The 26,617-nt window shown below is 46.4% G+C and overlaps 1 protein-coding gene across 4 annotated transcripts in view; it reads left to right on the top strand.

Moving 5' to 3' along the window:
- The window catches only part of AGGF1 (angiogenic factor with G-patch and FHA domains 1), a 499,672-nt gene extending 485,573 nt beyond the window's left edge, over positions 1 to 14,099 (top strand). For all 4 annotated transcript variants that reach the window (XM_085632277.1, XM_085632275.1, XM_085632276.1 and 1 more), the window contains 2 exons: positions 6,456 to 6,555; positions 13,588 to 14,099. In XM_085632277.1, coding sequence (XP_085488403.1) covers positions 6,456 to 6,555; positions 13,588 to 13,782 — 295 coding nt within the window. In that variant the 3' untranslated portion in view covers positions 13,783 to 14,099. The remainder of the gene's footprint in view (positions 1 to 6,455; positions 6,556 to 13,587) is intronic.
- The last annotated feature ends 12,518 nt before the right edge of the window (positions 14,100 to 26,617 follow it).

The raw sequence follows: 26,617 nt of genomic DNA, 5'->3' as shown, positions 1-26,617 counted from the left end.
GATCAGCAGCGTTTGTTCCGCTTCACGAAGCAACCGGAGTTGGTTACGTTTTAAAGTGAATTTAACTTCTAGGTCATCTTGCGATTACTACAGTGTTTCTATTGAGAAATACTTAGCGTCAGGAAGGATCGTTGACGCTTCATTTATTTAAAAAACTTAGCGTTTTGCATCCAGAGCTCATTTGGTTCAAGGGAAGAGTGTTTTGCCTCGATTTATTTTTCATGTGTGACTGTCATTTCTTTTCCCCTGGCTGTTGGTGCAGGAAGTTCCCGCCCACAGGAAGAGATGTTTTATTTACAAGGAATCTGTCTTCAATGAAAGCAGAAAGAGGACTGAAGAATAAAAAGGGGACAGTTTTTTGTGTTTATTTTCGCTTACAGTTCTAGGGCTCCATTCATTCACTAAAAGTTTCTATATCATTGCTTGTTGGCTTCTTTGAGGTAAATTCAAAGGAGTACTTTTGCAAGTTTCTATAAGTTTGTGTGCATAATATCTGTGTGGGTCCTTACCATGGCTGGTGCAGGCATGAGTCAACCACCTCCTTTTTTAAATGAACTGGGTGAACCAGATATACCTTGGAGAAGATGGGAAGGTATATTTAAATCATACCTGATAGCTATTGGTGGGGGAAATGTCTCAAATATAAGGAAACAACACATTTTATTGCACAATCTAGGTATACAAGGAAGGAAGGTTTTTGAGGATATTACTGGGAGGTTGGTGGGATGACGATGCTTTAGATGAGGATGCTGGTGGGGACGTTTATGAGTATACGTTAAGAAAATTAGAAGAACATTTTAGAGTTAAAGTAAACATTGTTCTGGAGAGACATACATTTTTTAAAAGGTGTCAGAAAAAGGATGAGAAGGTTTCTTCGTATGTGGTGGTGTTAAGAGGTTTGGCGGCCACTTGTGAGTTTGGTGCACTCACAGACTCATTAATTAGAGATCAATTAGTCAGGTGCACTAATGATGGGAAAATTCAGGAGGAACTTCTTACTAGAAATCCTGACCTAGAAGAAGCTATTAACCTTGCAAAGGAGTTTGGAACACACAGCTATATGTATGCGAGAAATGAAGATTACAGAAGTATTAAAAGAGAAGAATGAAATGAAAACTAATAGTAGTGAAGATGCAGTTTGCAAAGTCAGTGTCAAAAATAGAGAGGTACCCATTAAAAAGTCAGAGGATCTACAATGTTTTAGATGTGGTAGTCGTAATCACTTGGCGGTAAATTGGAAATGTCCAGCATGAAATATTCAATGTAGAAAATGTAACAAGATGGGTCATTTTTCGAAAGTTTGTAAAGCTTTTAGCACAAAAGTTCATATGGTGGACAATCAGAAGGAAGAGGTTGGGGAGGACAAGATATTTGTTTTCCAGATTGATGAAGAGGGTGTTGATGAAAAAACTCAGTATCCTACATGCGAAATTGGTCTAGATGATGAAAAATTCACTGTGTATGCGGACTCCTGTTCACCTTTCACTCTAGTGGAGAAAAGTATTTTTGATGAAAAGTTCTCTAAACTCAATATTAAATTAGAGAAAGCAGACATTTGTCCTTCAGGTTACAACAGAGAACCTATACATCTGGAAGGCATGGCGAGAATGAGAATTTCTTTTAAGGATAGACATACAGTAGGGAAAGTATACATTACCAACAAAGGTTCGAATCTTTTAGGATGGAAACATCAAAAAGATTTAGGTATTACTCTTGACCCCAATAATCTAGAGCAAGTATTATTGATTGATCCCCCAAAAATTGGTGAGAATCTTACAAAGGAATTTCCTGAGGGTTGTCACTGACAAATTGGGTTTGCTTAAAGACTACATGCACAAAATAGTACTAAAGGAAGGAGCTAACCCAGTGATACACAGAACACGTTCAATACATTTACTCATGAGAGAACCATTAAGAAAAGAATTAGAGAAACTAGTCTTCCAAGGTGTCATTCAGGAAATAGAAAGTTCTGCATGGTTGGCACCCATTGTTGTCACAACCAAGGACAGGGGACAAAGTATTAGACTTTGTGTGGACTTGAGAGCCTTAAATGCAAACATTGTAGTGGATAGGTATCCCCTACCTAGAATCCATGAGATGGTGAGTACGATTCAGGGTGCGAGATTTTTCAGTGTGCTTGATTTATCCTCAGCATACTATCAAATCAAATTACATCCTGAGTCGCAACCTTTGACTGCTTTCACTACCCCGTTTGGTAACTTTAAATTTTTGAGGATGCCTTTTGGGCTTGCGTCTGCAGCCTCTGCGTTTCAACGTGTCATGCAACATGTTTTAAAAGATTGTCCGAAGACCATGTGCTTCCAGGATGATATTCTGATTTATGGTTCAAGTGAAGTGGAACACAACTTAAATGCATCACTAGTACTCAAGAATTTAAGAGAGGTGGGGTTCACCACTAAAATTAGCAAATGTAAATTGGGAGTTACTTCAGTAGACTACCTTGGCCACACAATTTCGGAAGATGGCATAAAACCTAAAATTGATTTAGTGGATGCTGTGAGAAGAGCTCCTACTCCCAAGGGAAAAGATGAAGTTTTGTCATTTTTAGGTTTAGCTGAATATATGGCCAAATACATCAGAAATTTCTCTATGATGTCTCAACCTCTCAGAGATATTATAAAAAAAGACAGCATGTTTATTTGGGGTAATGAGCAAAATGAAGCCTTTGAGAGGATAAAGGAAGCGATAATTGCGGCCCCTTTCATTGGCAATTTTGACGTAAGCAAGGGTACCATTATTTCAACAGATGCTAGTGGAAGAGGTATTTGGGCCACTCTATCACAAAGAGTAGACAACAAGACTAATATAGTAGCATTTGCTTCCAGGAGCTTGTCTAAGGCTGAAACAAACTATTCCACAGTAGAAAAAGAGGTGTTAGCTGTGTATTGGGCAGTCAAGCATTTCAGTTTCTATGTTTGGGGTGTACCTTTTGCAGTTTGTACTGATCACAAACCCTTACTTTCTTTGTTCACTAAAAAAGATATGGAAAACATGACTCCTCGCATAGCTAAATGGTCTCTGGGTCTGCAGGGCTACAATTTCAAGATGGTTTATGTTCCAGGACAATTGAACAAAGTGGCAGACTACTTATCTAGAGCACCCATTGAGAAGAGTATTGTAGATGTGATAGGCAGTGAGAGCGTTCTAGAAGTTAGTCTTCCTGCGGTATCTAAGGATCAATGGGAATTTCACATGGAACAAGATGATGTAATTAAGGTGGTAAAATCTTACGTGACAAAGGTTTGGCCAAAGAAATGTCATTGTCTTCCTGTAGACATCCAACCTTATTGGAATGTGAGAGATGCTTTGTCCATTGAGGGCAATTTGCTTCTGAAATCAGGGAAAATTGTTCCACCTAAAGGGATGAGACTCCCAATCATTGAACTCACCCATGAGGGACATTTAGGGAGGAGTCTTTGCAAGGCTAGTGTGAGAGCAGAATATTGGTTTCCAGGGATGGATCAGTTAATGGAAGAAAAAGTAAGGGACTGTTACGCATGTGCATTGAGTGATAAATCCAAAAGCACAAGACATTCCCCTCTAATACCTGTAGAAGTTCCAAAGTCTCCTTGGGACAAGCTGGGTTTTGACATCACTGGCCCCATATCCGCAAGGGGACCGCAAGATTGGTACTTGTTAGTACTCATTGACTATTACTCAAATTGGATAACAGTTAAATTTGTGAATCACATCAACACAAAGAGTCTAATTGTATTTTTAAGTGAAGTGTTCTCAAGTGAATGTATTCCCTCCACCATAATCACCGACAATGGTGTCCTGTTGGTCTCGGAGGAAATGAAGGAATTTTTAAAGGATAGGTCCATTACCCACATAAGAACTCCTTTGTATTGTCCAAAGGCTAATGGGAAAGTCGAGAGGGCCAATCGTATGATAAAAGAGTGCATCCAACTTGCAGTTAAAGCTGGAAAGCACATTGAGTCTGCATTAAGAGACATGTTGTGGCCTTATCATACTACACCCAATCTCACCACGGGTCATTTTCCTTTTGAATTGCTCAGAGGGAGGAAGGCAGGATCAAAGCTGTCTCCCAACTGGTTGTGCCCGAAAGAAAGGGTGGAAGTCGATCAGGAAGAGTTCAGGTCAAATGTGAATTACAATCAAAAGAGGTATAAGGAATGGTATGACAAGAAATGGGGTGCAAAGGCTAGCAATCTCAGTCCAGGTCAAAAAATCCAAATAAGAAAACCAGTTAGTATTTTTGGCAAAGGTGACAAATATTTTTATCCAGAGAAAATAAAAGAGGTAAAGGAAAATGTGGTAATCATGGAGGATGGAAAGAAACGGAGCATGGATCGCGTCGCCTTGAGCACCAGAAAGGAAGGTCTTAAACAGGACTGTGTGCCCTCTGTTACATGTATGAAATCTGGTGATGTACAAGTGAGAAGAGGAATAAGATGCAGAAGTTCACCTGATTGGCATAAGGATTACAAAGTGGGGTGAACTAAGCTATGCATCTTTTGTTTTTGCTGTTAGTCTTCGGCGTAAGACGCTTTCACTGTTTATGATTTGTAAGTTGGGGGCACCCTTTTAGTTAGCTCTCTCTCTCTCCCTCTTCTGTTTTTCTCTTTCTCTCTCCTTTCTTTCTGTCCCTTCAGGGAGGAAGATGTGTTGTAATTTTACTCATGGTATTTCCCACTCTCCCCCTCCTTCATCTTCCCCTTGGTTCCCCTTTAGAATCTTGGCATGAAGGCTGCTTTAGAATGTTGAGATAGAGTCCTGAGGCAGTGGCAGTTCGTTCCCAGTAAGCCGAGGGTGTCTGCTGTATTACTCATGAATAAAGAAGCTTTGAACTTACCTTTTGGGTGTGGATCTTCACTACAGTATCCCCCTATTGTTAACCGAATCGCTATTTCTATTTTATACATGTCACTGTCCATGTCATCTTCAAGGTGCACTTGGAGCTTCCCTACATCAATTCGCTGCCACCCTCAACAGCCCCCACAAGCACTACTCTCCACGCCAGATACCTTCATCCCCCACCCCCCCTTTTCGTTTTTACCTTTGGCTTTTGGTTCCCTTGTGAGGTTCTGACCCCATACTATGCTACCTCTAGAGTTGCCCTCTCCATATGATTAGTTCTTGTACGCTACAGCATAGCGGAGAGCTTTATGGTATTGTTAACTGGTATTCCTTAAATGGCCTGTTTATTGGTGATCACTGATCTTGAAGACATGGAGTCTATTTGTTGATGCTCTGTAACGTAAAAATTCTATAAAGATATACGTAAAAAAGGAATATGAAAACCGATGACATCACAGCACAAATACTATTGCCTTCTCTTCTTTATATTTGTGTTACATAGTCTTTGCGTAGTTTGGTATGGAGAAGCAAGGGCTAGAACTGTGTCAGTGCTGTCTCCGATCTTCTTTGGGGTGGGCCAGCTTCTGTGCGTTACATAGGATGTACTTTGTTGCATAGAGGAAATCAGACCCTCGGATTCCTTTGTTATTTTACCACCTCAGGAGTCTAGGAAGTGGACACATTTATGGAGTGTCGATGGCTAGGACGCTTTTTTGCTTTGGGAGCTTTTTCAGTTGAGTCTGGGAGCCTTAATGTAGCATCTTTTTAGTGAAGCAAAGCTTACTGTGTGAGCATCCTCTCTGTGTATAATTACAGCCTCATTGTCACAGACGCAAGTCACATTCACTTTGGGCGCTTCACATTTCATACCACCTTCGGTCATGTGATTTTAAAAGTCAGGTGGCTGTGTTTTTTTATCAGGACTTATTTCCACAGCTTAGGTCCGAAGAAGAAAACTTTACCCTAGTGACTTTATGGAATGCTGAAAGCATTGTGGCAATATAGTAATGTCTACAGGTGATACTGGAGTGGGATGTTGGAAGCAACCTGGAGACTTCAAAGTTAGGATGAAGGTCTGTGAAGTCATTGGAGCTGCATTGTATCAAATCTGTCACAACACAGGGGCCTCCAGAGAGGGCCCAAGATTCCCTCCAGGTTCCCACTATTCTTAGCTCCAACTAACAGCAACGCCTCCCAACTTCACATTCCTGTTCTGCCCTCCATCTGTCATCTGTGGTCAGAAACCACTCCTCTGATTTTCTCAGATGCAACATCCACGCCTATTTCTGCCATAGAACGATTGGTTTTATAAATCTGGAATTGTACCCAAAGAACAGTGTGCATCTGGCAACGAATAACAAAATAAAGTATCTCACTCAACCTGCGTTTAGAAAATGGAAGAACTATATTCAGGTTTTTAGAGTTGTATTTTATCCAAGTCATAGTGGTTGTAAATATTATTCCCCCATTATTTGTAAAATTATGTTCTGTTCTTCTGAACTGTGTGCACGAACTGTGGACTTTTAAGTGATAGACTTTCATTTATATATCTAATATCCCTCTGTTACTTATGTATTACTATTCTAATATTCTTCTTTTTATTTACAATAAAGAGAAATAAACGACACTAACAAAGGTCACAAGATGCTGAAGAAGATGGGCTGGAAAAAAGGAGAAGGATTAGGCAAACTTGGAAAGGGAATTAAAGACCCGGTAAGTTTTTTTTTACTCAGATACGCTGAATTGAACAGACGTGGCTATGTTTTTTTTTAGCGATCATCACTCCAGTCTTACCTATTAGTTTTAGTGAACCACACACTGCACTGAAGCTGTTTATTTGATTTTCTAGGTCTCTGAGGTTTAAAAACAATATACAAATGCGTTGTGACACACACAGCATGACCGTACATTAAGCAATCATTCTGAAGAACTTCGCAGCATATGTAAACACAGATAGGCTAATAATATGTATAACTACATATAGTTTGTTTAAGGGAAGGAACACATGGCTCACATTATGACAAGTACACTCGCAAGACTCATTTGAGACATACATTTGGGAAATTCACAATACAGTAGTCAGTGGCACAGGGAAGTTGCAGTAGATGGACAGGAATATCAAAATACATAACGCATACAAATCCTGAGCAGGACTCCTCTAGGATAGAGAAATGCAAAGCAAGGCTGACAAGTGCAGTAGCAGAGTTGGCAGTGATGTGCATACATTGGTTAGGAGGAAAGTTAGACTACAGGAATTTCCAGGGTAGTATTTTAACCTGAGCAAACCGTCTCATCATTAATTACGCCAACGTATTAAGAAGTCATCTAAAAACAAATGAGATGCTACTCAAAAGATACGTAACATAACCCAGTATTAAAACTTGGGAGGAAAAATGTCTCTTGGCTGTTATAATACAAGTAGGTGGCCTTTCTAGAGAACAAATAGATTCCCACTCCTTCCCCATTATTCTGTGCTAGATTGGGATGGCGCTGGAACAAGTGGTACAGGCCTTGATGTTGAGTGCTTACTCGCACTCAAAACTTCTGGGCTGCTGCTGTAGAAATTCTTGAAGTTGGAGCTATAGAGAACACATCAGTAGGAGAATTAAATCTCATGATTAAAAGACTTATGCAGCACGTATCTGCTGTAGGTTCCCAAACTGTGCATAGTGCTACCGTCTAAATGTGGACTCAAATAGCGCAAGCACTCTTCAAAGTTAGTCCTAAGGGTTGGTGGTCCAGAGTGACTCTGTACTTATCTCCCTGAAACCCATAATGCTATGTAACTTCTAAAATGTGATCCTATGTTTCGACATATGCACTTGGATGTGAAGTCTTGTCTCCTCAGAGTAGACAGATAAAGAATGAGGATTTGGTGGAAAGACAGAATAGTCCACTAGATTTGAGCACTGAATGTATGGGACTTAAGTAGAGTGGTCCTAGCAAGAAAGAGGGTTTCAAGCCAAAGTGGAGCCATGTGGCCCCTGACGCAGCGTTTGAGAGGAGGAAGCCCTTTTGTTCATGGTTGCGGTCCAACCTTAAATGGTGGTGAACAGGTTCTATTAGAATGACTTCAGGTACTTTTACTTTTTGACTGCAAAATAATGGAATCAATCAATCAATCATAGCATTTATAAAGTGCACTACTTACCCGTGAGGGTCTCAAGGCGCTGGGGGGTGGGGAATGCTGCTACTGCTCGAAAAGCCAGGTCTTGAGGAGTCTTCTGAAGGTCAGCAGGTCTTGGATCTGCTGTAGGTGGATGGGGAGGGTGTTCCAGGTCTTGGCAGCGAGGTGGGAGAATGATCTGCTGCCGGAGGTCGCTCTTCGGATGCGGGGGACTGTGGCGAGGCGGCGGAGCGGAGCTGGCGGGTGGTGGTGTAGAAGCTGAGTCGTCTGTTGAGGTACACTGGTCTGGTGTTGTGGAGTGCCTTGTGTGCGTGGGTGAGGAGCTTGAAGGTTATCCTCTTGTTGACGGGGAGCCAGTGCAGGTCTCTCAGGTGGGGTGTGATGTGGCTACAGCGAGGGATGTCGAGGATCAGGCGTGCAGAGGCGTTCTGGATGTGTTGAAGCCGTTTCAGGAGTTTGGCCGAGGCTCCTGCGTAGAGTGCGTTTCCGTAGTCCAACCTGCTGCTGACGAGGGCCTGGGTGACCGTTTTTCTCGTTTTCGGTGGGGATCCACTTGTAGATCTTGCGGAGCATGCGGAGGGTGTTGAAGCAGGAGGAAGAGACGGCGTTGACCTGCTTCGTCATGGAGAGGGTGGTGTCGAGGATGACCCCTAGGTTGTGTGCGTGGTCGGTGGGTGTTGGAGCTGTTCCCAGTGCGTTCGGCGACCAGGAGTCGTTCCAGGCCGAGGGGGTGGATCCGAGGATGAGGACCTCTGTATTGTCTGAGTTCAGCTTCAGCCAGCTGTTCCTCATCCAGTCGGCGACGGCCTTCATTCCTTCGTGGAGGCTGGTTTTGGCGGTGTGGGGGTCCTTGGTGAGGGAGAGAATCAGCTGGGTGCCATCGGCATAAGAGATGATGTTGAGGTCGTGCAGTCGGGCGACGTGGGTGAGCGGTGCCATGTAGATGTTAAACAGCGTTGGGCTGAGGGGTGAGCCCTGGGGTACGCCGCAGATGATCTCGTGGCTTGGGAGCAGAAGGGGGGGAGGCGGACGCTCTGTGTTCTGCCGGAAAGGAAGGAGGTGGTCCAGTCCAGGGCCTTCTCTTGGATCCTGGTGTCGAGGAGGCGTGTGCGTAGTGTGCGGTGGCAGACTGTGTCGAAGGCGACTGACAGGTCCAGGAGGATGAGGGCCGTGGTTTCTCCGTTGTCTAGCAGGGTCCTGATGTCATCGGTGGCGGCGAGGGCAGTTTCGGAGCTGTGGTTGTTGCGGAACCCAGACTGGGACAGGTCCAGAATGCTGTTTTCCTCGAGGTAGCGGGACAGTTGTTTGTTGACAGCCTTCTCGATGACCTTTGTCGGGAACGGGAGCAGGGAGATGGGCCAGAAGTTCTTGAGATCTTTGGGGTCCGCCTTGGGTTTCTTGAGTAGGGCGTTGATCTCGACGTGCTTCCAGCTCTCTGGGAAGGTAGCTGTCTCGAAGGAGATGTTGATGGCCTTCCGGAGATGGGGTGTGATGGCGGTGCTGGCTCTGTTGAAGATGAGGTGCGGGCAGGAGTCTGACAGAGAACCGTAGTGGATGGAGTTCATGATCTTGATGGTGTCGTTTATGTTGGTCCAGGAGAGCAGGTGGTTGTTGCTGATGGTGGTCATGGGGGTAGAGGTCTCAGTGGTTGTCGGGGTGGTCGTGGTGTTGAAGCTGTCATGGATATCTGCGATCTTGCGATTGAAGAAGGAGGCCAGCGAGTCGCACAGGTCTTGCGAAGGTGTGATGTCGTTGGTGTTGGAGCTGGGGTTGGAGAGTTCTTTCACAATGTTGAAGAGCTCTTTGCTGTTGTGTGCGTTGTTGTCTAGGCGGTCTTTGAAGGAGGCCCTTTTGGCGGATCTGATGAGGTGATGGTGTCTGCGGGTGGTGTCCTTGTGGGCTGCGTATCTGTCTGGTGTTCGTTCACGGTGCCAGTTCTTTTCTAGCTTTCGGCAAGTTTGCTTGGAGGCCTGGAGGTCTTCAGTGAACTAGCTGGCTTTCTTGCTGGTGTGGCTGTTGGAGGGTTTCTTGAGCGGGGCGAGGGTGTTGGTGCAGTCGTCGATCCACTGTCTGAGGTTGCAGACAGCGGAGTCGGGGTCGGTGGGGTCGGCAGGTGGGCTCTGGGCGAGGGTGGTGGTTAGCTGGTCTTTGGTGACTTTGCTCCAGCAGCGGCGAGGCATCTGTTGGGTGCGGAGGTGCGTAGCGGCTTTCCGAAAGGTGAAGTGGATGCAGCAATGGCCGGTCCAGTGGAGTTCGTGGTGTGGTTGAAGGCGACGTGGGGGCTTGCGGAGAAGAGGGGGTCAAGCGTGTGGCTGGCAGACTGGATGGGTGTTGTGATGAGTTGTCAGAGTCCAAGGTTGGCGATCAGGGTGGTGGAGTTGGTGTCGTTGTTGTTCTCGAGGTGGAAGTTCAGGTCCCCAAGAAGGAGTCCATGGAGGCGAGGGCGTGTGTGCTGACGAAGTCGGCGATGGAGTCGCTGAACTGTGGTCGGGATCTGGGGGTTTGTAGACGAGGGTTCCTCTGAGGGTGGTGTTGGGGTTGGTGTGGATCTGGAAGGGTAGGTGTTTGGCGGTGCTGAGAGTGTCGTCGGTGTTGGTCGAGACTGAGTGTGTTCCTGTGGACAATGGCGATTCCTCCACCTACTCAGTTTGTGCGGTCCCTGCGAGTCATCTTGTAGCCTTCCGGGATGGCTATGGCGATGTCGGGTGCCGAGAAGTTTAGCCAGGTCTCAGTGAGGAAGGCGATGTCTTGGGAGGTTGAGTCGAGTAGGTCCCACATACCACGAGTAAAATACTTTAATTGCTCAGAAAGATCAGGGTGTGTTGTAGGATCTGTAAGTTCTGCATGTCTAGGAATCATAGAGACAGAAATTGTCAGGTGTGTAACTATTTTTGGTTGGTCATTGTTCTGTGAAAGCAATGTGTGTTGGGTGTAGCATCATATCAGCCAGAAGTTCAGAGTTTTATAAGAAGGACATTTATCTATCTCTTCAGAATGCTAATGGGGAAAACATTTCAGAGCTCCTATAACTATTGAATTAGAGGGAGAGGGCCAGAACATTTTTATCCAGCGGGACCCTGAAACTAGAACAGCTGGTCCTGCAGCGCTTACACCTAAAACCACCCACTGAGACTTTGAATATTTTTCTTATGATTAACAGACAAGATACCCAAATTAAAAGATGCAATTTCAACACCACCTGCCCTGGGACGCATGGAAATATCTGTGCCAACAGTCCACACATCAGTCCCTCTAACCTGGGCTACAGCCTCTACATTGATTGATGACAAACCTCATGTGAAAAGTCTGCGGCGGTCTGAAGATCTGATCAGCCTGAAGATTATCTTCAAGAAATATATTCTGCCCCACTATTGGTCCACACATTTCAGTTATAAAATTTGTCTCATCTTGTATTCCACGTCTAATGCTCATCTGCTAAATAAGTCTACATTTTTATAAGATTATATCACAGCTTGTACAGAATTATAACATCTGTAAGAAACGGGAAGGTAATGCATAGTCATTATCAAACCCTGATAAAAACACTTGATGCTGTATGCAAACTACCTTGCACAGAGTATTCAATCACCAGCACTTATATACATTATACTTACCAGTTGGATAGACCCTAACTAGGATTAATTGCAGGATTATACCTGCAACCGGGACACTATTATGATGGATTCCATATTGAATTAGAGGACTGGATTCACCATTAACCTTCAAGCTCCTCACCCACGCACACAAGGCACTCCACAACACCGGACCAGCGTACCTCAACAGACGACTCAGCTTCTACACCCCCACCCTCCAGCTTCGCTCCGCTGACCTCGCCCTCGCCACAGTCCCCCGCATCCGAAGAGCGACCTCCGGCGGCAGATTGTTCTCCCACTTCGCCACCAACACCTAGAACACCCTCCCCACCCACCTACGCCAGACCCAAGACCTGCTGACCTTCAGAAGACTCCTTAAGACCTGGCTCTTTGAGCAGTAGCAGCATCCCCCCGCCACCCCGGGCCTTGAGACCCTCACGGGTAAGTAGTGCGCTCTACAAATGTTCTGATTGATTGTTTGATTGATTGATTGACCATGTGTAGGAGAGTAGGACCTGCTTTCATGGTTACCCTCACTTTTTGCTGGTGTCAGTATGTTTTTTTTGACTAGTCTGGCTGGGATCCTGCTAATCCGGACCCCAGTCACTGTGCTTCCTCCCTAAATTAAACATGGTAAGTACTTCTGTACCTCCACAATTGGTGACTGGTGTACCCCTATAAGTCCCTAGTATATGGTACTAAGGTACCCCAGCGCACAGGTACACCCGTGGTCTCTCATGTGCTGCAGCATGTATTGTGCCACCCATGAGAGACCCCTCAAACTATGACTACAGGCCTACCCTTGCAGCCTTTGTAAGCTGGTGCTAGCACCACTTACGACAGATATAAGTTTTCTTACATCTGAGGTCACTACACTTAAAACCTATAAGTGACCCCTAAGGCAGGCCTTTCAATCCTGAAGGCAGGGAGCTGGGTTATAAGTGTGTGGGTGCCCCTGCATGAGCAGGACACCCCTCCAAACCCTAGAGTTGATTCCCCAGGCTTTGTAAGTGCGGTCACACATTTTGACACATATAGTGGCCATCCGTCATTACGTGATGACTAACTATATAGTTGCTTTGCCGAACCTGGGCATGTTTGATATCAAACAAGTTGGAATCATACCCCAACACAGTTACCGGAGTTGGAGGTAGGATTTGATGCACTCGAAGGCTTTTTCTGGAAGCCTCCATTACTACCAGTAACAGCCTTCCACGATCTGGCAGCAAGCTAGTGCTGCTGCTGATCCCTGAAATCGGACATTTGGAATATTTGGACTCTATATTCCTGTGGTTCTATTATTCCCCATTTCGATTGACTCTTAGCCCTGAAGAAGTTCCTGTGGCAATAAGGATCGAAACACGTTGGCTGTTTGCCGTCTCTTAATGGTTTCATGAATAAAAGAAGAATTTTGGAATATATTTGTTCACTTGGATTTATTATTATTATTATTGAGTGCACCTTCTTATTCGTGAAACATAAACATGTATTGAGAAGACAATTGACTTTGGCTCGCCATTCCTCAGTGCCTGGATACCCCTGGGGTGATAAGCTGCGCTATATTAATATTGATTGATTGATTGATTGATTGGAAGCCTCCCTATAGAAGGGAGAGATGGGATAGACCCCCACAAGGAGGTGGAGTGGATAAGACAGTCCACTAGGGTAGAGAGGAGGGGTCCTGGTGGAGGAATATTATGTAGTGGGAAATCCGCATTTATCAGTCTATACTGTGGGTATTAGTTTGTTCCTTTAAAAAAACAATAACATTATTTAGAGAAAAAAAGTGGTACCTGGTGTTGATAGCCAGTTAGAGGGTGGAAGCATTGGATTTATTTGTGACACAGTCGGATTTATTTGTGACACAGTCTGTACCGGTACTGTGTGATCATAAGTACAATGCAAACCAGGCAAAAGTGTAATCACCATAAAAAAACACCTGACTAATGAATTCAATCTGTGTTTAATATCGGTGCATTGTACAAAAAAGTATTAACCTAAACCAATATATAACTTATTTGACAGATCCAACTTCAGATACGTAAGAAAAAAGCAGGCTTGGGTGCCGAAATGGCTACATCAATTGAGGACATACCCGCAGAAAGCAGGAACAAACAGAACTGGGAGATGGCCCGCAAAAGATTTTCTGAATTCTTTCCGAATATCAAATTGAAAGACACGCCCCAAGGCACACCTTGGGTGAAAGAGACATCCGAATAATTAACCACCACGTGTTTATCACCATGTTATAATGGACTCTGTTTGCGGAAAAGCTGTTTTTGCAACTTGGCCTGTATGTGGAGCATACATTTTTAGTTCCTCTGATGTAAAAATATTTTGGTAACCGTCAAATGTTGGATAATTTGGCGTTCATGTAGGAAAACAAGCACAGGTAAACTTGAGATACAATGTATTTAGAGGGGGCTGAGAATGTAAATACTGTAACATCATTGGATTGTGCATGTGTTTCTTACTGTGCAACTAAGATTGTTTTTTTAATGCAGTGGATTAAAAATGACTGTTTATTTTTTAAGGTTTCACTGACTCTTGATGGTATGTATTTCTCTCCTATATATTTAAAGGGCAGCGCAGCAGAAGAGTAAAAACATGCAGTATGAAAAAGAATACATCTATGAATTGCCCTTCAGTGTTTTGAGCAAAGAATGGCTAATCACACATAGATTTGGACAGCCAAATATACCACACAACGCATTGAGGTCTAGGCCTCCCCCAAAGGATGTTTCTTTTGTCTAATAAAGCTCCTCAGAACTAGAACAAACTAATACCAAATCTCTTTAAAAAAAAGAAACAGTACGTGTGCTTTGTAGAAGATTGTAACTGCACTGCAATATAGAAATTATTTGAGAGAAGACTGTTTCTGGTAATTGTCATGAAATAAGAGAACGGTTTGTTTAGATGTTATCGATAAACTGGCAACATTTGTTCATCATTTAGTTTACGATTAGAATGAGTGACTATGAAGCTATTTTTATTCGGAAAGGACGATTTTAGGTATCAAAATCTCCGTGTCAAGCTATCTTTTGCATAATATTTAAAAAAACAGAAATGAATGTTAAAGCACTACAAAAGATAGATATATCTTTCAAGATGAAGATAATATAAAAGGTTGCATAGTGTTTCTGTTGCTAGGGTTAGGGAAATATATTGACGAAAAGAGTGAACAGATTTGCTGGTAGAAAAGAGGAGTATAGCCAATTGGGTATGGAACAGATGTGCAACAGATAACGAGGTAAAAGGAATAAGAGTAGGGTATTGTACATACATAGTGAATTAATCAAGTTAAAACATAACTCCTTCTCAAAAAATGGAAGAACATGCCTCTTTTTCATTGACCACCCCATAGTTTTGGATTGCAGCTGCTGGTTTTTCGATTCTGATAATGCACTGAGGCCTGCTAACCAGACCTCAGTGTCAGTGTTCTAACCCCTTACAAAGTATCTGTTGAATTGTCTACCACCAATTGTAATGAGTCAACTTACCTATAAGGACCCTAGTATATGGTACCCAGGGCTTGTAAGTTAAAGTGTCCATTCAGAGCTGAAGCACTGATTGTACCACCCTGAGAGGGAAATAAGCACAACATGGCTCTCAGCCTGCCACTGAAGCCTGGAAGAGCAGTTATAAACTGCTAGTTTTCATTTGCTATTTAAACCAATGGCAAAGCCCACACTTCCCTCAGCAATACATATGTCTCCCTGAAGGCATATCGAGCCCTAAGGCAGGGAGCTGTATATTATTAAGTTGGACATTTATTTTCTTATTTTCTAACAGTAAAAACCCCAAAACTGTAGAAAGGCTCTTGCCCCATTGGCCAGTACAGAGTTACAGGCAGACCACTCAGCTCTGCTAATATCAGATTGGGACTACTAAAAATAGTACTTCAAGGTGTCAAACTAATTGTGGCATTAAACCTGACTTGATGTTCAAGTCGAGTTTAATGCCACTTTGAAGGAAAAGGAACTTTTAGAAAGCTGCCATGCTGTTCCTTAGTTTATCGGGTGGCCATTCACAGATTCTGGCCATCAGACATGCTTCTGCCCTCCTGGGGAGGCATCTGAATTACTCCCCAGCCCAAGAATAGAGGCTTGCTGCAGAGAGAGGGGCACCTCTCCCTTGCAGGAAGCCACATAGGGTGTTGGCCTTAATGGCGAGCTTCAAACGAGAAGCTGCCTTTGATAGGCAAATGTCAACCACACTCAAGAGTGGCTGTCTCTTTGTTCAGGTAGATGTCCTGGCGGTCAGAACAGACGGGGGGAAAACTAGTTGTGGGTGTGTAATCTACATGTAGCGGCACCTCTAGGATGGGCTCTACAAAACAAGAGAAGGGCGCAGACATCTTGGGAGTGGGCAGAACAGTTCATTCTGGGTTAGCTAGGGGCCACACATACCCAGACGTCATCATAAGGTGGAAGGGATCCTGGTAGCCCATTAGCTTGTGACTGCATCATTATTATTATATATATTTTTTTTTTTTTTTAATAAATTTGTTTATTGGTTTTTTCATCAAAGCCATACATACATGATTGGACAACAACTCTAATATGTTCGACAGATCAAGGGACAGCTGTTAGTACTTGATGTGGACTATAACCTCTCCTCCCGGCCCATTCGTGTGTTCATTCCCATTTCAACAGTAGGTGACACACAGAGATTCCCTCGATACACATTCCACTGCGACCACTTTTTATCCCATTTCTTGGGGCATCCCCTAGCCCCAAAGACTGCGGTCTCTGCCTGCATACATCTATCCATCTCATTCGCCCACACGGCTACAAGCGGTGGGTGCACTCCACCTCAGCTCCGGGACAGTTCTCGCTTCACCAACGTGTATCCCAGTGTAGCGAAATGCTGTTTGGTTTCCGTAAGGTCGGTTGCCTCCCATATGTTCAGCAGTCCCATTTGTGGAGTCAATACTATGTCTTTTCCCAGGGAGGTTTGCATGTGCTCCGAGGCCCCCTCCCAAAGTGTCCGTATCTCTGGGCAACTCCACAACGTATGATAGAATGTAGCCTGTTGTCCACACCCCCTCGTACATAGGTCGTCGGGTCTAGCTCCTATTTTCGCCAGAACTTTCCCTGTGATGTACGAACGGTGCAATATGCGAAGCTGGATCAGCCTGAATCTTTGTGTGATGGCCGCCTCTCGACGGGACATGAGGGCCGTTTGCCAATCTTCGTCGTCTAGAGGGCCCAGGTCCTCCTGCCACCGTTCTCTAAGCTTTGAAAATGTATCTGGCCAGTTATTGCTCAACATTTTATAGGTTAGGGATATCGCCTTCGAATTAAGGGGTCCGTCTAATAGACGGTCCTCCAATGGCGATGTTTCCGGTATATCTTTAAAAGATGGGAACGCCGCCTTCATCGCGTGTCTGATCTACATATACCTATATACTTCTCCCGGTGCCATCTGGTAGCGCTTCTGGAGATCATCAAAGGTAAGTAATGCTCTCTTCTGTACCAGGTCTTTCACCGCCGAGATCCCAATAAGGTCCCATTTATCAAACCCGGGCTGACTGCATAGCATGCCTAGCTTCTGAGAGAACCACAACGGCGTGGCCCTCGAGAGAATCCCAGCCCATCCCAGCCGAGAATTAACTAGATGCCAAGTCTCTAGTGTATGTTGAGTAGGACCGAAGAACCTCCCCTTCCTATCGGGAGTGTACAAAGCCCCCAGATATCCGGACCTGTCTGTTTGATATCGATCAAGCACGTACGCTGGGTCATCCGGAGGGTGATACACCCAGTGATTGACCGCAACCAGTTGCGCCGCCCAGTAGTATCGCTGTAGGTCGGGGAGTGCAATGTCTCCATCGTACCAGCCCTTCGTCAGTTTTTTCAGTGCAATCCTGGAGGCCCCTCCGTCCCACAACAGTGTGCAAATCTCCCCTTCGACTGCTCTAAAATACAAATCCGGGACTTTATGTGGGCAATTTTGCAATATATAAAGGAAACGAGGAAGGGCCAGCATCTTGAAAAGCGCCGCCCTCCCCAACAGCGTTAAGGGGAGCGACCTCCAATGCTTCACATCAGCTCGCAGTCTAGCTAGAGGGGGAGCCAGGTTGGACCTATAGAAACAATCGGGGTCCGGTGTTATGAAAACTCCCAGGTAGCGAAATCCCTCCATTGCCACTGTTATATTACAGTTCGACGGGAGTCTGGGGGCCTGACCTCTTAGCATATATAATATGGATTTATGCCAGTTAATGGCATATCCCGAATATTTACCAAAATTTGTGAATATGTCAAGTACCGCTATGATTGATTTGTACGGAGAGGCTAGATACAACAGCACATCATCTGCATATAAGGATATACGGTCTTCCAAGCCCTCCGCCCACCGCAGCCCTCGCACCCCCACGTCCCTTCGCACCCAGGCCGCCAGTGGCTCCAGTATAAGAGAGAATATTAACGGAGACAGTGGGCACCCCTGCCTAGTACCCCGTCGCAGCTCGAACGTCCGAGAGGCATAGTTGTTGACTCGCACCTGTCCCAACACTCCGGTGTATAGAAGCCGTATCCAAGCTATAAATTTAGGGCCCAGTCCCACCTTTTCGAGTACTGCAAACATATACGGCCACTCGATAGAGTCAAATGCCATTGAGGCATCTAGAGATAGCACTGCCACATCCTCCTCAATATACTCCCTACGAGCCATCACATTTTGTAGGCGTCGAATATTGAGGGCAGTGTTTCTGCCGGGCATAAAGCCCGATTGATCCGGGTGGACCAGTGATGTGATAACTGTCACCAGTCTATTAGCGAAGACTTTGGCTAGTATCTTTGTCTCTATATTGATCAGCAAGATTGGCCTGCACGAGCCACTTTTGTCAGCCGGTTTACCTTGCTTATGTATGACTACTATGGTGGCTAGTCGCTGGTCTGCTGGCAATCTACCTACTTCCAGGCTCTCTTCATACATGGCTTTTAGGTGCGGCACAGTTAGGGAAGCCGTTGTTTTCAGAAACTCTACTGGAATGCCGTTTGGGCCCATGGCCTTTCCAGATTTGATCTGCCCCAGGGCTTTCCGTATTTCCTCGTTCGAGAGATCTGCCTCCAAGGTCTCTCTATCTCCCTCCGAGAGACTCGGCACATCACTGTCCCGGAGGAGCAGATGAGAGTCCTCGGCTGTATAACTCGTGGAGGGGGTATATACTCTTTCAAAATGATCAGCGAATTGCTCCGCTATTTCTCGCGGGTGTAGCACCGTGTCCCCTTCCGGTGTCGTCAGCTTGTGCACTCATCTAGCTCCCTGTTCCCGTCTTTCTAACCAAGCCAGCGTCTTGCCCGCCCTCTCACCAAGTTCGTAGATTCTGTGCTGGGTGGTACGGAGCTTAGCCACCATATGCTCCCTATTTTTCATCCTATATTCCTCCTGTTTCAGTAGAAGTCTGTGGCTCGCATCTGGGGAGGGATTTTGTAAATGCTGTATCTCCAGTGCCAGGAGGTCCGACTCCGTCTGGACCACTAGTTCCTGTTTTTTGGCGACATATCCAGTCTTCAGGGACAACGCTTGCCCCTTAAGAACTACCTTATATGATTCCCATAGCGTTTGTGCGGAGTCGACCGAACCCACGTTTTCAGTGAAATAGTTCTTGGTTTGTTTGCGGAGTTCATCCCTGATATCCGGTACGTGCAGAAGCCATGGGTTAAGAACTATGGTAGCGCGCGGTTGGCGTTCCCAGTGCGTATATTCCAGCCATACGGGCGAGTGGACCGATATACCTCTCGGTAGGACTTTATATTGGGCGAAGTCACCTATTGAGGACAGATGAGTGAGAAAATAATCTAAACGTGAGAGGCTGCTGTGGACATTCGAGAAGTATGTAAATAATTTGCCAAGTGGGTGAACCGCTTGACCCACATCCGTCAGCCCCATTGCGGTCGCGAAGTCAGCCATTAGGGTATTTGCTTTCTCTTTGGATTTCGGTGGTTGGCGATCGATCGTACGTCTAATGTAATGTTGTAGTCTCCCCCCATAATCAGTGTACCTTCTCTTAGTCCCACCAGCCTACCCCCCAGGTCTTCTAGCGCTGCCTTTCCCAGTGCAGGCGGTAGGTACACTGAGAGGATGTTAATGTGTCTACCATCCCATTGGGCCTCTGTGCCTGCGAACCGGCCATTTGCATCCGCCCATGTCTTATGAACAATTAGGGGGGTGCTTTTTTTCACCAAAATGGCTGTTCCCCTTGAGCCTGTGGTGCAGTCCGAAATCACCAGAAGTTTATACCCCCACCTAGTGAGGGCCTTGGACTTGTGGCCTACCAAGTGCGTTTCTTGCAGCAGGACTACATCCGGCGAGTGTCTTTTTAGATACTGCTGCACAATCTCTCTCTTAATCTTATCGCCAATCCCATTTACATTCCAGGTCATTACGGTGAGCGTTCGGTCCCTGCCCCTCCCCATACCTTTGCATCATAAAATTTCCCAACATCCGGATTTCCACCCCCTGTGAGAGAGCCTCAAGCCGCCCACCAAGCATATGTTGCAGCATGTACATCGTGGATATTTTACGCTTCCAAATCACAGTATAGCAATGCTTACCAATAAAACCAATATCTAAACAACCAACCCTATGCCCCGCTCTGTCAGTGTCCTCCCCCCTCCCCATGTTTTTGCTCGTACAACGATTTAATTTCAAACATCTCTCTCCCCTCCACCCCTCCCCCTCCTCCCCCTCCCTGCCCCCCTGCCCGTGGATTCAAAACTACCCACCCCCAAACATGGCAGAGTGCCTCTCTCCCTCCCTGAAATGCTAGTTGTGCACGGGGTGGTCAGCTCCCCCCCACCTGTTCATATCACAATTGACTAGTACTTTTGCCATCCACAGTTCGATTTGCATGGTTTTGAGCATCTCCCAATACTTGAAGCCCATTAAGTTTATTATCACACATTAGATCACCATTTGTAAGTCTCACTTATCTGGGTTTAGCAACTTCTGTCCTGGACTCCGAGGCTCCGTAGGTCCGCAATTCAGGCCCGCAATTGTGTTGCCGTCAGAAAGTGGGGGGGGGGGGCTGCAACGGCTCCCAGATATGTGTCACAAGGGCTTTGTTGTCTAATTGTCCCTTAAGCCCACTCTAGTGCCTCGATCGTTGGATCCTGTCTGTAGCTCAATCCGGCCCTGCCGTGGTCCTCGCAGGAGACAACCGTAGCCCCCCGTTTCCAACCTAGTTCCTCCGAGGGGTCGGCCGCATCCGATCCCCGGCGTCTGTTGTTTCCGTCACCACTTTGTATGCCAGCCCCTCGGATTGCAGTGCGTTGTGGACCCCCGACAGGGCCCTTCGATCCGCGATTGCCCCAGGACCCTCTGTTGACTGCCAGTGGGGCTGATAGGCCCAGTTCACATTTATCCTGTCCCTGGAGGGCGGCCGGCGCCCCATCTCGACGCACCTCACCTCATCTGGCGGGCCCGCTGTCTTAGTCTTCGCTCCTCCCCTCTCGCATCCGCTCCAACGGCTGCGTAGGCCGCAGACCGGGGCCTCTATTTTCACTGCGCCCGTCAGGATGCATTTTCCTCGGCGGACCACCAACTCGCTCACCTCCGTTCCTCTACGTCTACGGGGCTAGAGTCTCGCCCCTGCTGCCGGGCCGTATCTCTCCCCCGGGTCCCAACGCCGGGTTTCCGCCGGCGAACGATCTCCCCTCGGGCTCACCGCCACCGGCCCCCAGATGCGCCCAGCGCTCTCCGCCAGCCTTTCTACCGGCACTTCCAGTCCGCCGTCGTGCGGTGCGTCCTTCTGCTCCGCCCCCGACTCTTTAGGACCAGGCGATTCACTTCTCCGGAGGCCTCCTCCCCGTTCGCGGTGTCTCTTATATCCGGAGCCACCGCCCGGAACGCGGCGCCACGGGAGGCGGCAGGAGCCCCTCCGCACTTCTTAGCCCCCCCAGACCTCCCGAGGGGGTCAGGCACTGACAGAGTCCGTTTTGGTTAAACTTTGGGTCGTGGATGGCACAGGATAAGGCGGCACAGGATAAGGCAACACAGGCGCCGGGGAAGCAGGAGCCGACTCAGGCGGCGGCCATTCACGACGGCTGCTAGCCACGCCCCCCGACTGCATCATTATTAAGGAGGTGATCACTCGGTTGTATTGGCAAAATCTTTATTATTAACACCAAGACATACGTCCTCTCACTTAGGCCTCTGTCAACTGAATACCACTTAACTGTCTCCCATTCCAACCCCCACCTCCCACCTCCCCACATTCCACACAGAATCCTGCACGAGATAATAGGACTGTACCACACTTCTGCACTCCTAAAACAGCTGATTAATATCTACATTCATTAAAGAAAAACCTTTCCTAATTGGGAATCTAAAATGGAATATTACACGTAAATGCAGTCTATAATTACATATAAGCACCCCTGTAAATATCATATTGGCATTTTGCATAACATTGAATTCTCTGAACTTCCCTGGTTGCGCCACAATCCTACGAACCCTTGTAATTCTTGGAGGGCCACCATAACACTCTTCAGTTCCTCCACCATGGTCATCATGGCGCCGTTCATTATCTCCTGCAACTCCTTCCAAGTTAGGATGATCAGATTCGGCTCCAGAGTAGACAGTTACTTTAGATGCATTAATTTGATCACAACCATCTTCCTCATGGTCCTCGGCCACTTTGTCTCCACACTCAACATCATCTCACAAACCAGAATCTACTGGGACAGCCCCATTATCTTTTCCATAAAATAATTTTGTTTTACTTTGATTACATACTAAAATACCATACCCTCTTATCGCTTAGTTCAGCTGCATTGGAGGAAATCCTGACAACACAAAGTAGTTCACTGTACTTACCCAAATCCTTCCTTACCCCTATGCAATTCTTGACGCAAACTCAATCCACCACTTGCAGGGTAACTCGCTACACGCAATGTTTGCACCCATAATGTACCTTGTGAACATTTTGTGCTCTTGTGATTTCTTTTTCACTACCTTGCTTCACTACTCTTTCTTCCTGTCACCAAGCAGTATTATACTTGGTATATGGTTTCCCTCCCCCTAAGCACTTTAAAGGCACTGTAACCTGTAATCCTGTATGCCCCTATCAACTTCCACTTCCCAACTGACTCCAACACTAATAGCAATTTGAACACTTCCTATGATAACATCACAGGCGGGATAATATAATGAGGTATGTTTATTTTTCACCCCCTTCCTGCCTAGAAAATCTTTTGTAAAACTCGACACAAATTAGGAACCATTGTCACTCAATAATACCTTGGGAATGCCTTCTCTAAGAAATATCTTTTCCAGGAAGGGAACAACTACTTTAGAATCCAACCTAGATAAAACTTCCACTTCAGGCCTCTTTGAAAATAAATCTATCAACACCAACACAAATTTAGGGGTGCCATTAAGATCTAAAATTGGTCCCAGAATATCTATAGCCAAAAATTCCCATGGGCCCTCCAGACATTCAGTAGGACACAGCGAAGGCCTAAAATTCTTATGACACTTTTCAGCACTAGTAAATTGCACACATTCACAGACACATCTTTCGACTTCAATAACCAGCCCTGGCCACCAAAAGAAATCTTTAACTCTCAACTTAGACTTAATAATGCGCCACTCCTCTTCCATGATAGCACCTAGTGCATTTTCAACGGACGCTACTCCATATTCATCCCATTCATTCTGCACATGTTTAACCATTGGTATTGAAGATCTGCCAAAGAAGTTTGCCACTTTGTTCTGTGTTCCTGGTACATATTCCATAATACAGTTGCAATCAGTCTTAAGAGCATCCTGGCTAATCATGGTGATGTTTTCAACATACAATTCGTAGTGAGGACCTTATTTAATGGTTTATGGGCTTTGTGAAGCATGAATTTAGATCACAACGCATATTGACTGAGTTTTTTCCATTCTCCACACACACCCCAGCATTTTACTCTCAATCATTGAAAAGTTTTCTTGTGATGGTGACAAGGAATGGGATGCAAAAGACAAATCACACTCCCCTTCTTCTGAAATTTGCAAGAGCGTAGCTTCTAATTTTTTCCCACTGGCGTCAGAAGTAATCACAAAGCGAGCCGAAGGATGAAACCTCTGTAAGGGAATAGCATTGCAGATCTAATTCTTAACATACACAAACTGTTCCTTTAGTTTCTCATTTCAGTGGAACTTATAATGTTGTTTAAACAACTGTCTCAAATCATATGTTTTACTAGCAAACCCCTTCACAAACTCAGAATACAATTCCACTAATCCAAGGGAGGATCTCACCTAATCTTTGCTTGTGGGAAAAGGGGCCTCCTTAATGGCACTTAAGATGTCTTTTTTTGGTTGTACCCCAGGTCCACCAACCTCATGTCCCAGGTCAGTGACAGAATTCACTACCAGGATGCACGGTTACCTGATGGTAAGCTAAGGTCAAGTCGATGGTGGAAAACCACTTCACTCCCTTAGTCTTTGCAAGCAATTCATTTATCCTTGGTAGAGGGAATTTATCCACAACAGTATTCCTATTAAAAGTTCCCAAGTCAACACAGAAACGAGCCTGGCTGGTGGCCTTGCGTGCTACAGCTAAGGCGGCTAACCACTCTGTACTCTCCACCGGTTCTATAAAACCACTCTCCAGTAACTTGTTTAACTCCTCCTGAAATTCATCTCTCACACTGAATGGTATGTCCCTGACTTTATAGCACACAAGTTTTGCCCATCCTTAAATATGATCTTTTGGGAAAAGCCCTTCAGTTTACCTATGTTTCCTGAAAAACGCTGGGGAACTCTCCCTCTGTTTGACACTTAATCTGGCTTCCTCACTGTTAACCAACATGGCATGCTCCTGCTATTTGGATGCAATATTTTTCCCAATACTTTCTGATCCTTCCAATCTAACACGGAGGGACCAAACTCAGTCATTTACAATGTGCATTTTGCTTGCCTGCATTTGAATACAAACAATCCCAATATGGGAATGTCTTCCCCCAGTATATCTCATGGGTGCACATAAGACGGTAAAAGCTCTGGATACAATTTTTCACTGACTTTGTTGCTCCAGACCGCTTTGTTCACTATAATGTACGGTGAGTCTGAATCTTCCTCTATCTACATTCCAACTCCACCAATGGTCATTTGGCAAACTATCTTAGACTCACCACTTGCTACATTCAAAACCATACAGTTAATGCTCAAAAGACAGTCTGGAGCTTACCTATTTTCACCCTCCAAAGATTCAGACTCTGACTTCACCACACAGTTCACTGATTTCTGTTTCCTCCTGCACACTTCTGCGAAATGCCCCATGATTCCACAATACAAACATTTCTGTTTAGCAGCAGGGCAATTCCTGTCTGGCAAGATGATTAGCACTGCAACATCTAACACATTTAAGGTTCTTAACGGCTTCAGTAGCGCTTTGTTTTGTCATGGGCTTCATGTTCTTTTGGTTGCCTTAGGTCTCAGCTGTGTACTCATGTTTTGTAGTAACTTTACAAATAACCAGATTGCTACTCTCCTGCTATGCATTTGCTGTAACACTTCTAGTTGCTGCCTAGGCACACCTCTTGGATAGTTCCTCTTTTGTTGCAAATTGCCACAAACTCTTTAAAGGAAGAGTCACTTATAACCCATAAACTATCTTGTGGATTAGAATCACGTAAAAGCTGTTAATTTAAATTGCCATATTTACAGGAAATTTAAAAAAGTATCTGAAAGAAACACGTTAGTTAGATTCCTCACCTTAGAATATCCTCAGGCGTCAGGCTGGATCCGGAAAGATTTTTGTAGCAATACCCCTTGCGCGTCGCTAGGCGTCGTCTGCGGCTCCGCGTCCGTCGTTGGCGTTGTGCGCCGGAATGACGTCGTAGGAGTACTTAGACGCCGCCCTCGCGCGCTGACGTCAGTTCTTATTGTTTCCGCGCCAGACAGTGCCGATCCGGGAAGAGCTTACCCCTTAGTCAATTTTTGACTAAACTTTTTTGACTCTTTTTGGTCTTCTGTCGACTCGACTCTGGTGCCGGTAGGATGCCTGGGTTTAAAGCCTGTGACTCCTGTCATCGACTGATGTCGGTGACAGACCACCATCGCCGGTGCCTTTACTTCCTGGGGCCGACCACGACGCGCAGTCGTGCCCCGATTGTCAGGCCTTGACCTCGAAGGCTAGGCGGGAGTGGTCCCGTAAGCTTCTCGAGCTTCGGCACTCGGCTCCGCGCCGCTCACAGTCCAGGAGGAGGTCCGAAGACCGGCCGCGGAGCCGCAGTCACCATCATCGCTCGTCGGGCTCTAAGTCTTCGGGTAAGTCGAAGCGATCTAAGAAGTCCAAGAGGCGACACCGCTCTTCGGACTCCCCTCGCCGGTCGCGCGACTCGGCCGAGGGTCAGGGTGGTCCCACCCCCGCGGCTCCGTCGGAGCCGCAGGAGCCGCGTCCGTCCCCATACCCGCCGGTCCCTGGGACTGACGCGACTCCGGCAGAGGTCAGTGCCTTCCTCTCGGCCATGAGGGGCCTGGCTCCACCGTCGACGCCTGCCGGCGCGCCTTTGGGCCCTGCGGGCTCCACTGGGCGACCTCGCGTGCTGGCAGCTCCGGCCCCGGCGCCGTCGACGACTTCGGTCCCAACACCGCAGGTCCCCGAGGGATCCAGGCCTGGATCTCTGCCGGCGCCGGTCGACCTCACGACGCCTCCTCCGCCGGCGCCGACACCGGTTCCGCCTCCGGCGCCATCTCCGGACAATGCCGTTCCCCGGTTTAGCCCCTGTCCGGGCCCGGCGCCGACGCGGCGCCAATTGACGCCGCACCCGACGCCGATGGATGAGCGTTTCATCTGCCGCCCGGCTCCGATCATTCCTCCTGTTTGTCAGGAATCGGATGACGGGGGCGACTGGGAAGGGTCCGAGGACCCTATGGCCATCCAGGGCCAACTTTCACAGGACTGGGCAGGCGAACTGGGGGATGCCAGTGGTCTGGACACTACCCCGGACACTGGTTTCATCTCTCCTCCAACTGTGGCCTCGGAGGAAGGTGCAGCTTTTTCAGTGGTGCTGTGCAAGGCGGCCGAAGCCCTGGGGCTCGAGTTGCCTGCTTT

Source organism: Triturus cristatus, chromosome 2_1 (genome assembly GCF_964204655.1).
Source record: "Triturus cristatus chromosome 2_1, aTriCri1.1, whole genome shotgun sequence".
Classification (NCBI taxonomy): Eukaryota; Metazoa; Chordata; class Amphibia; order Caudata; family Salamandridae; genus Triturus; species Triturus cristatus.
Note: the sequence above shows the minus strand (reverse complement) of the source record. Positions and strands in the feature narration are given on the sequence as shown.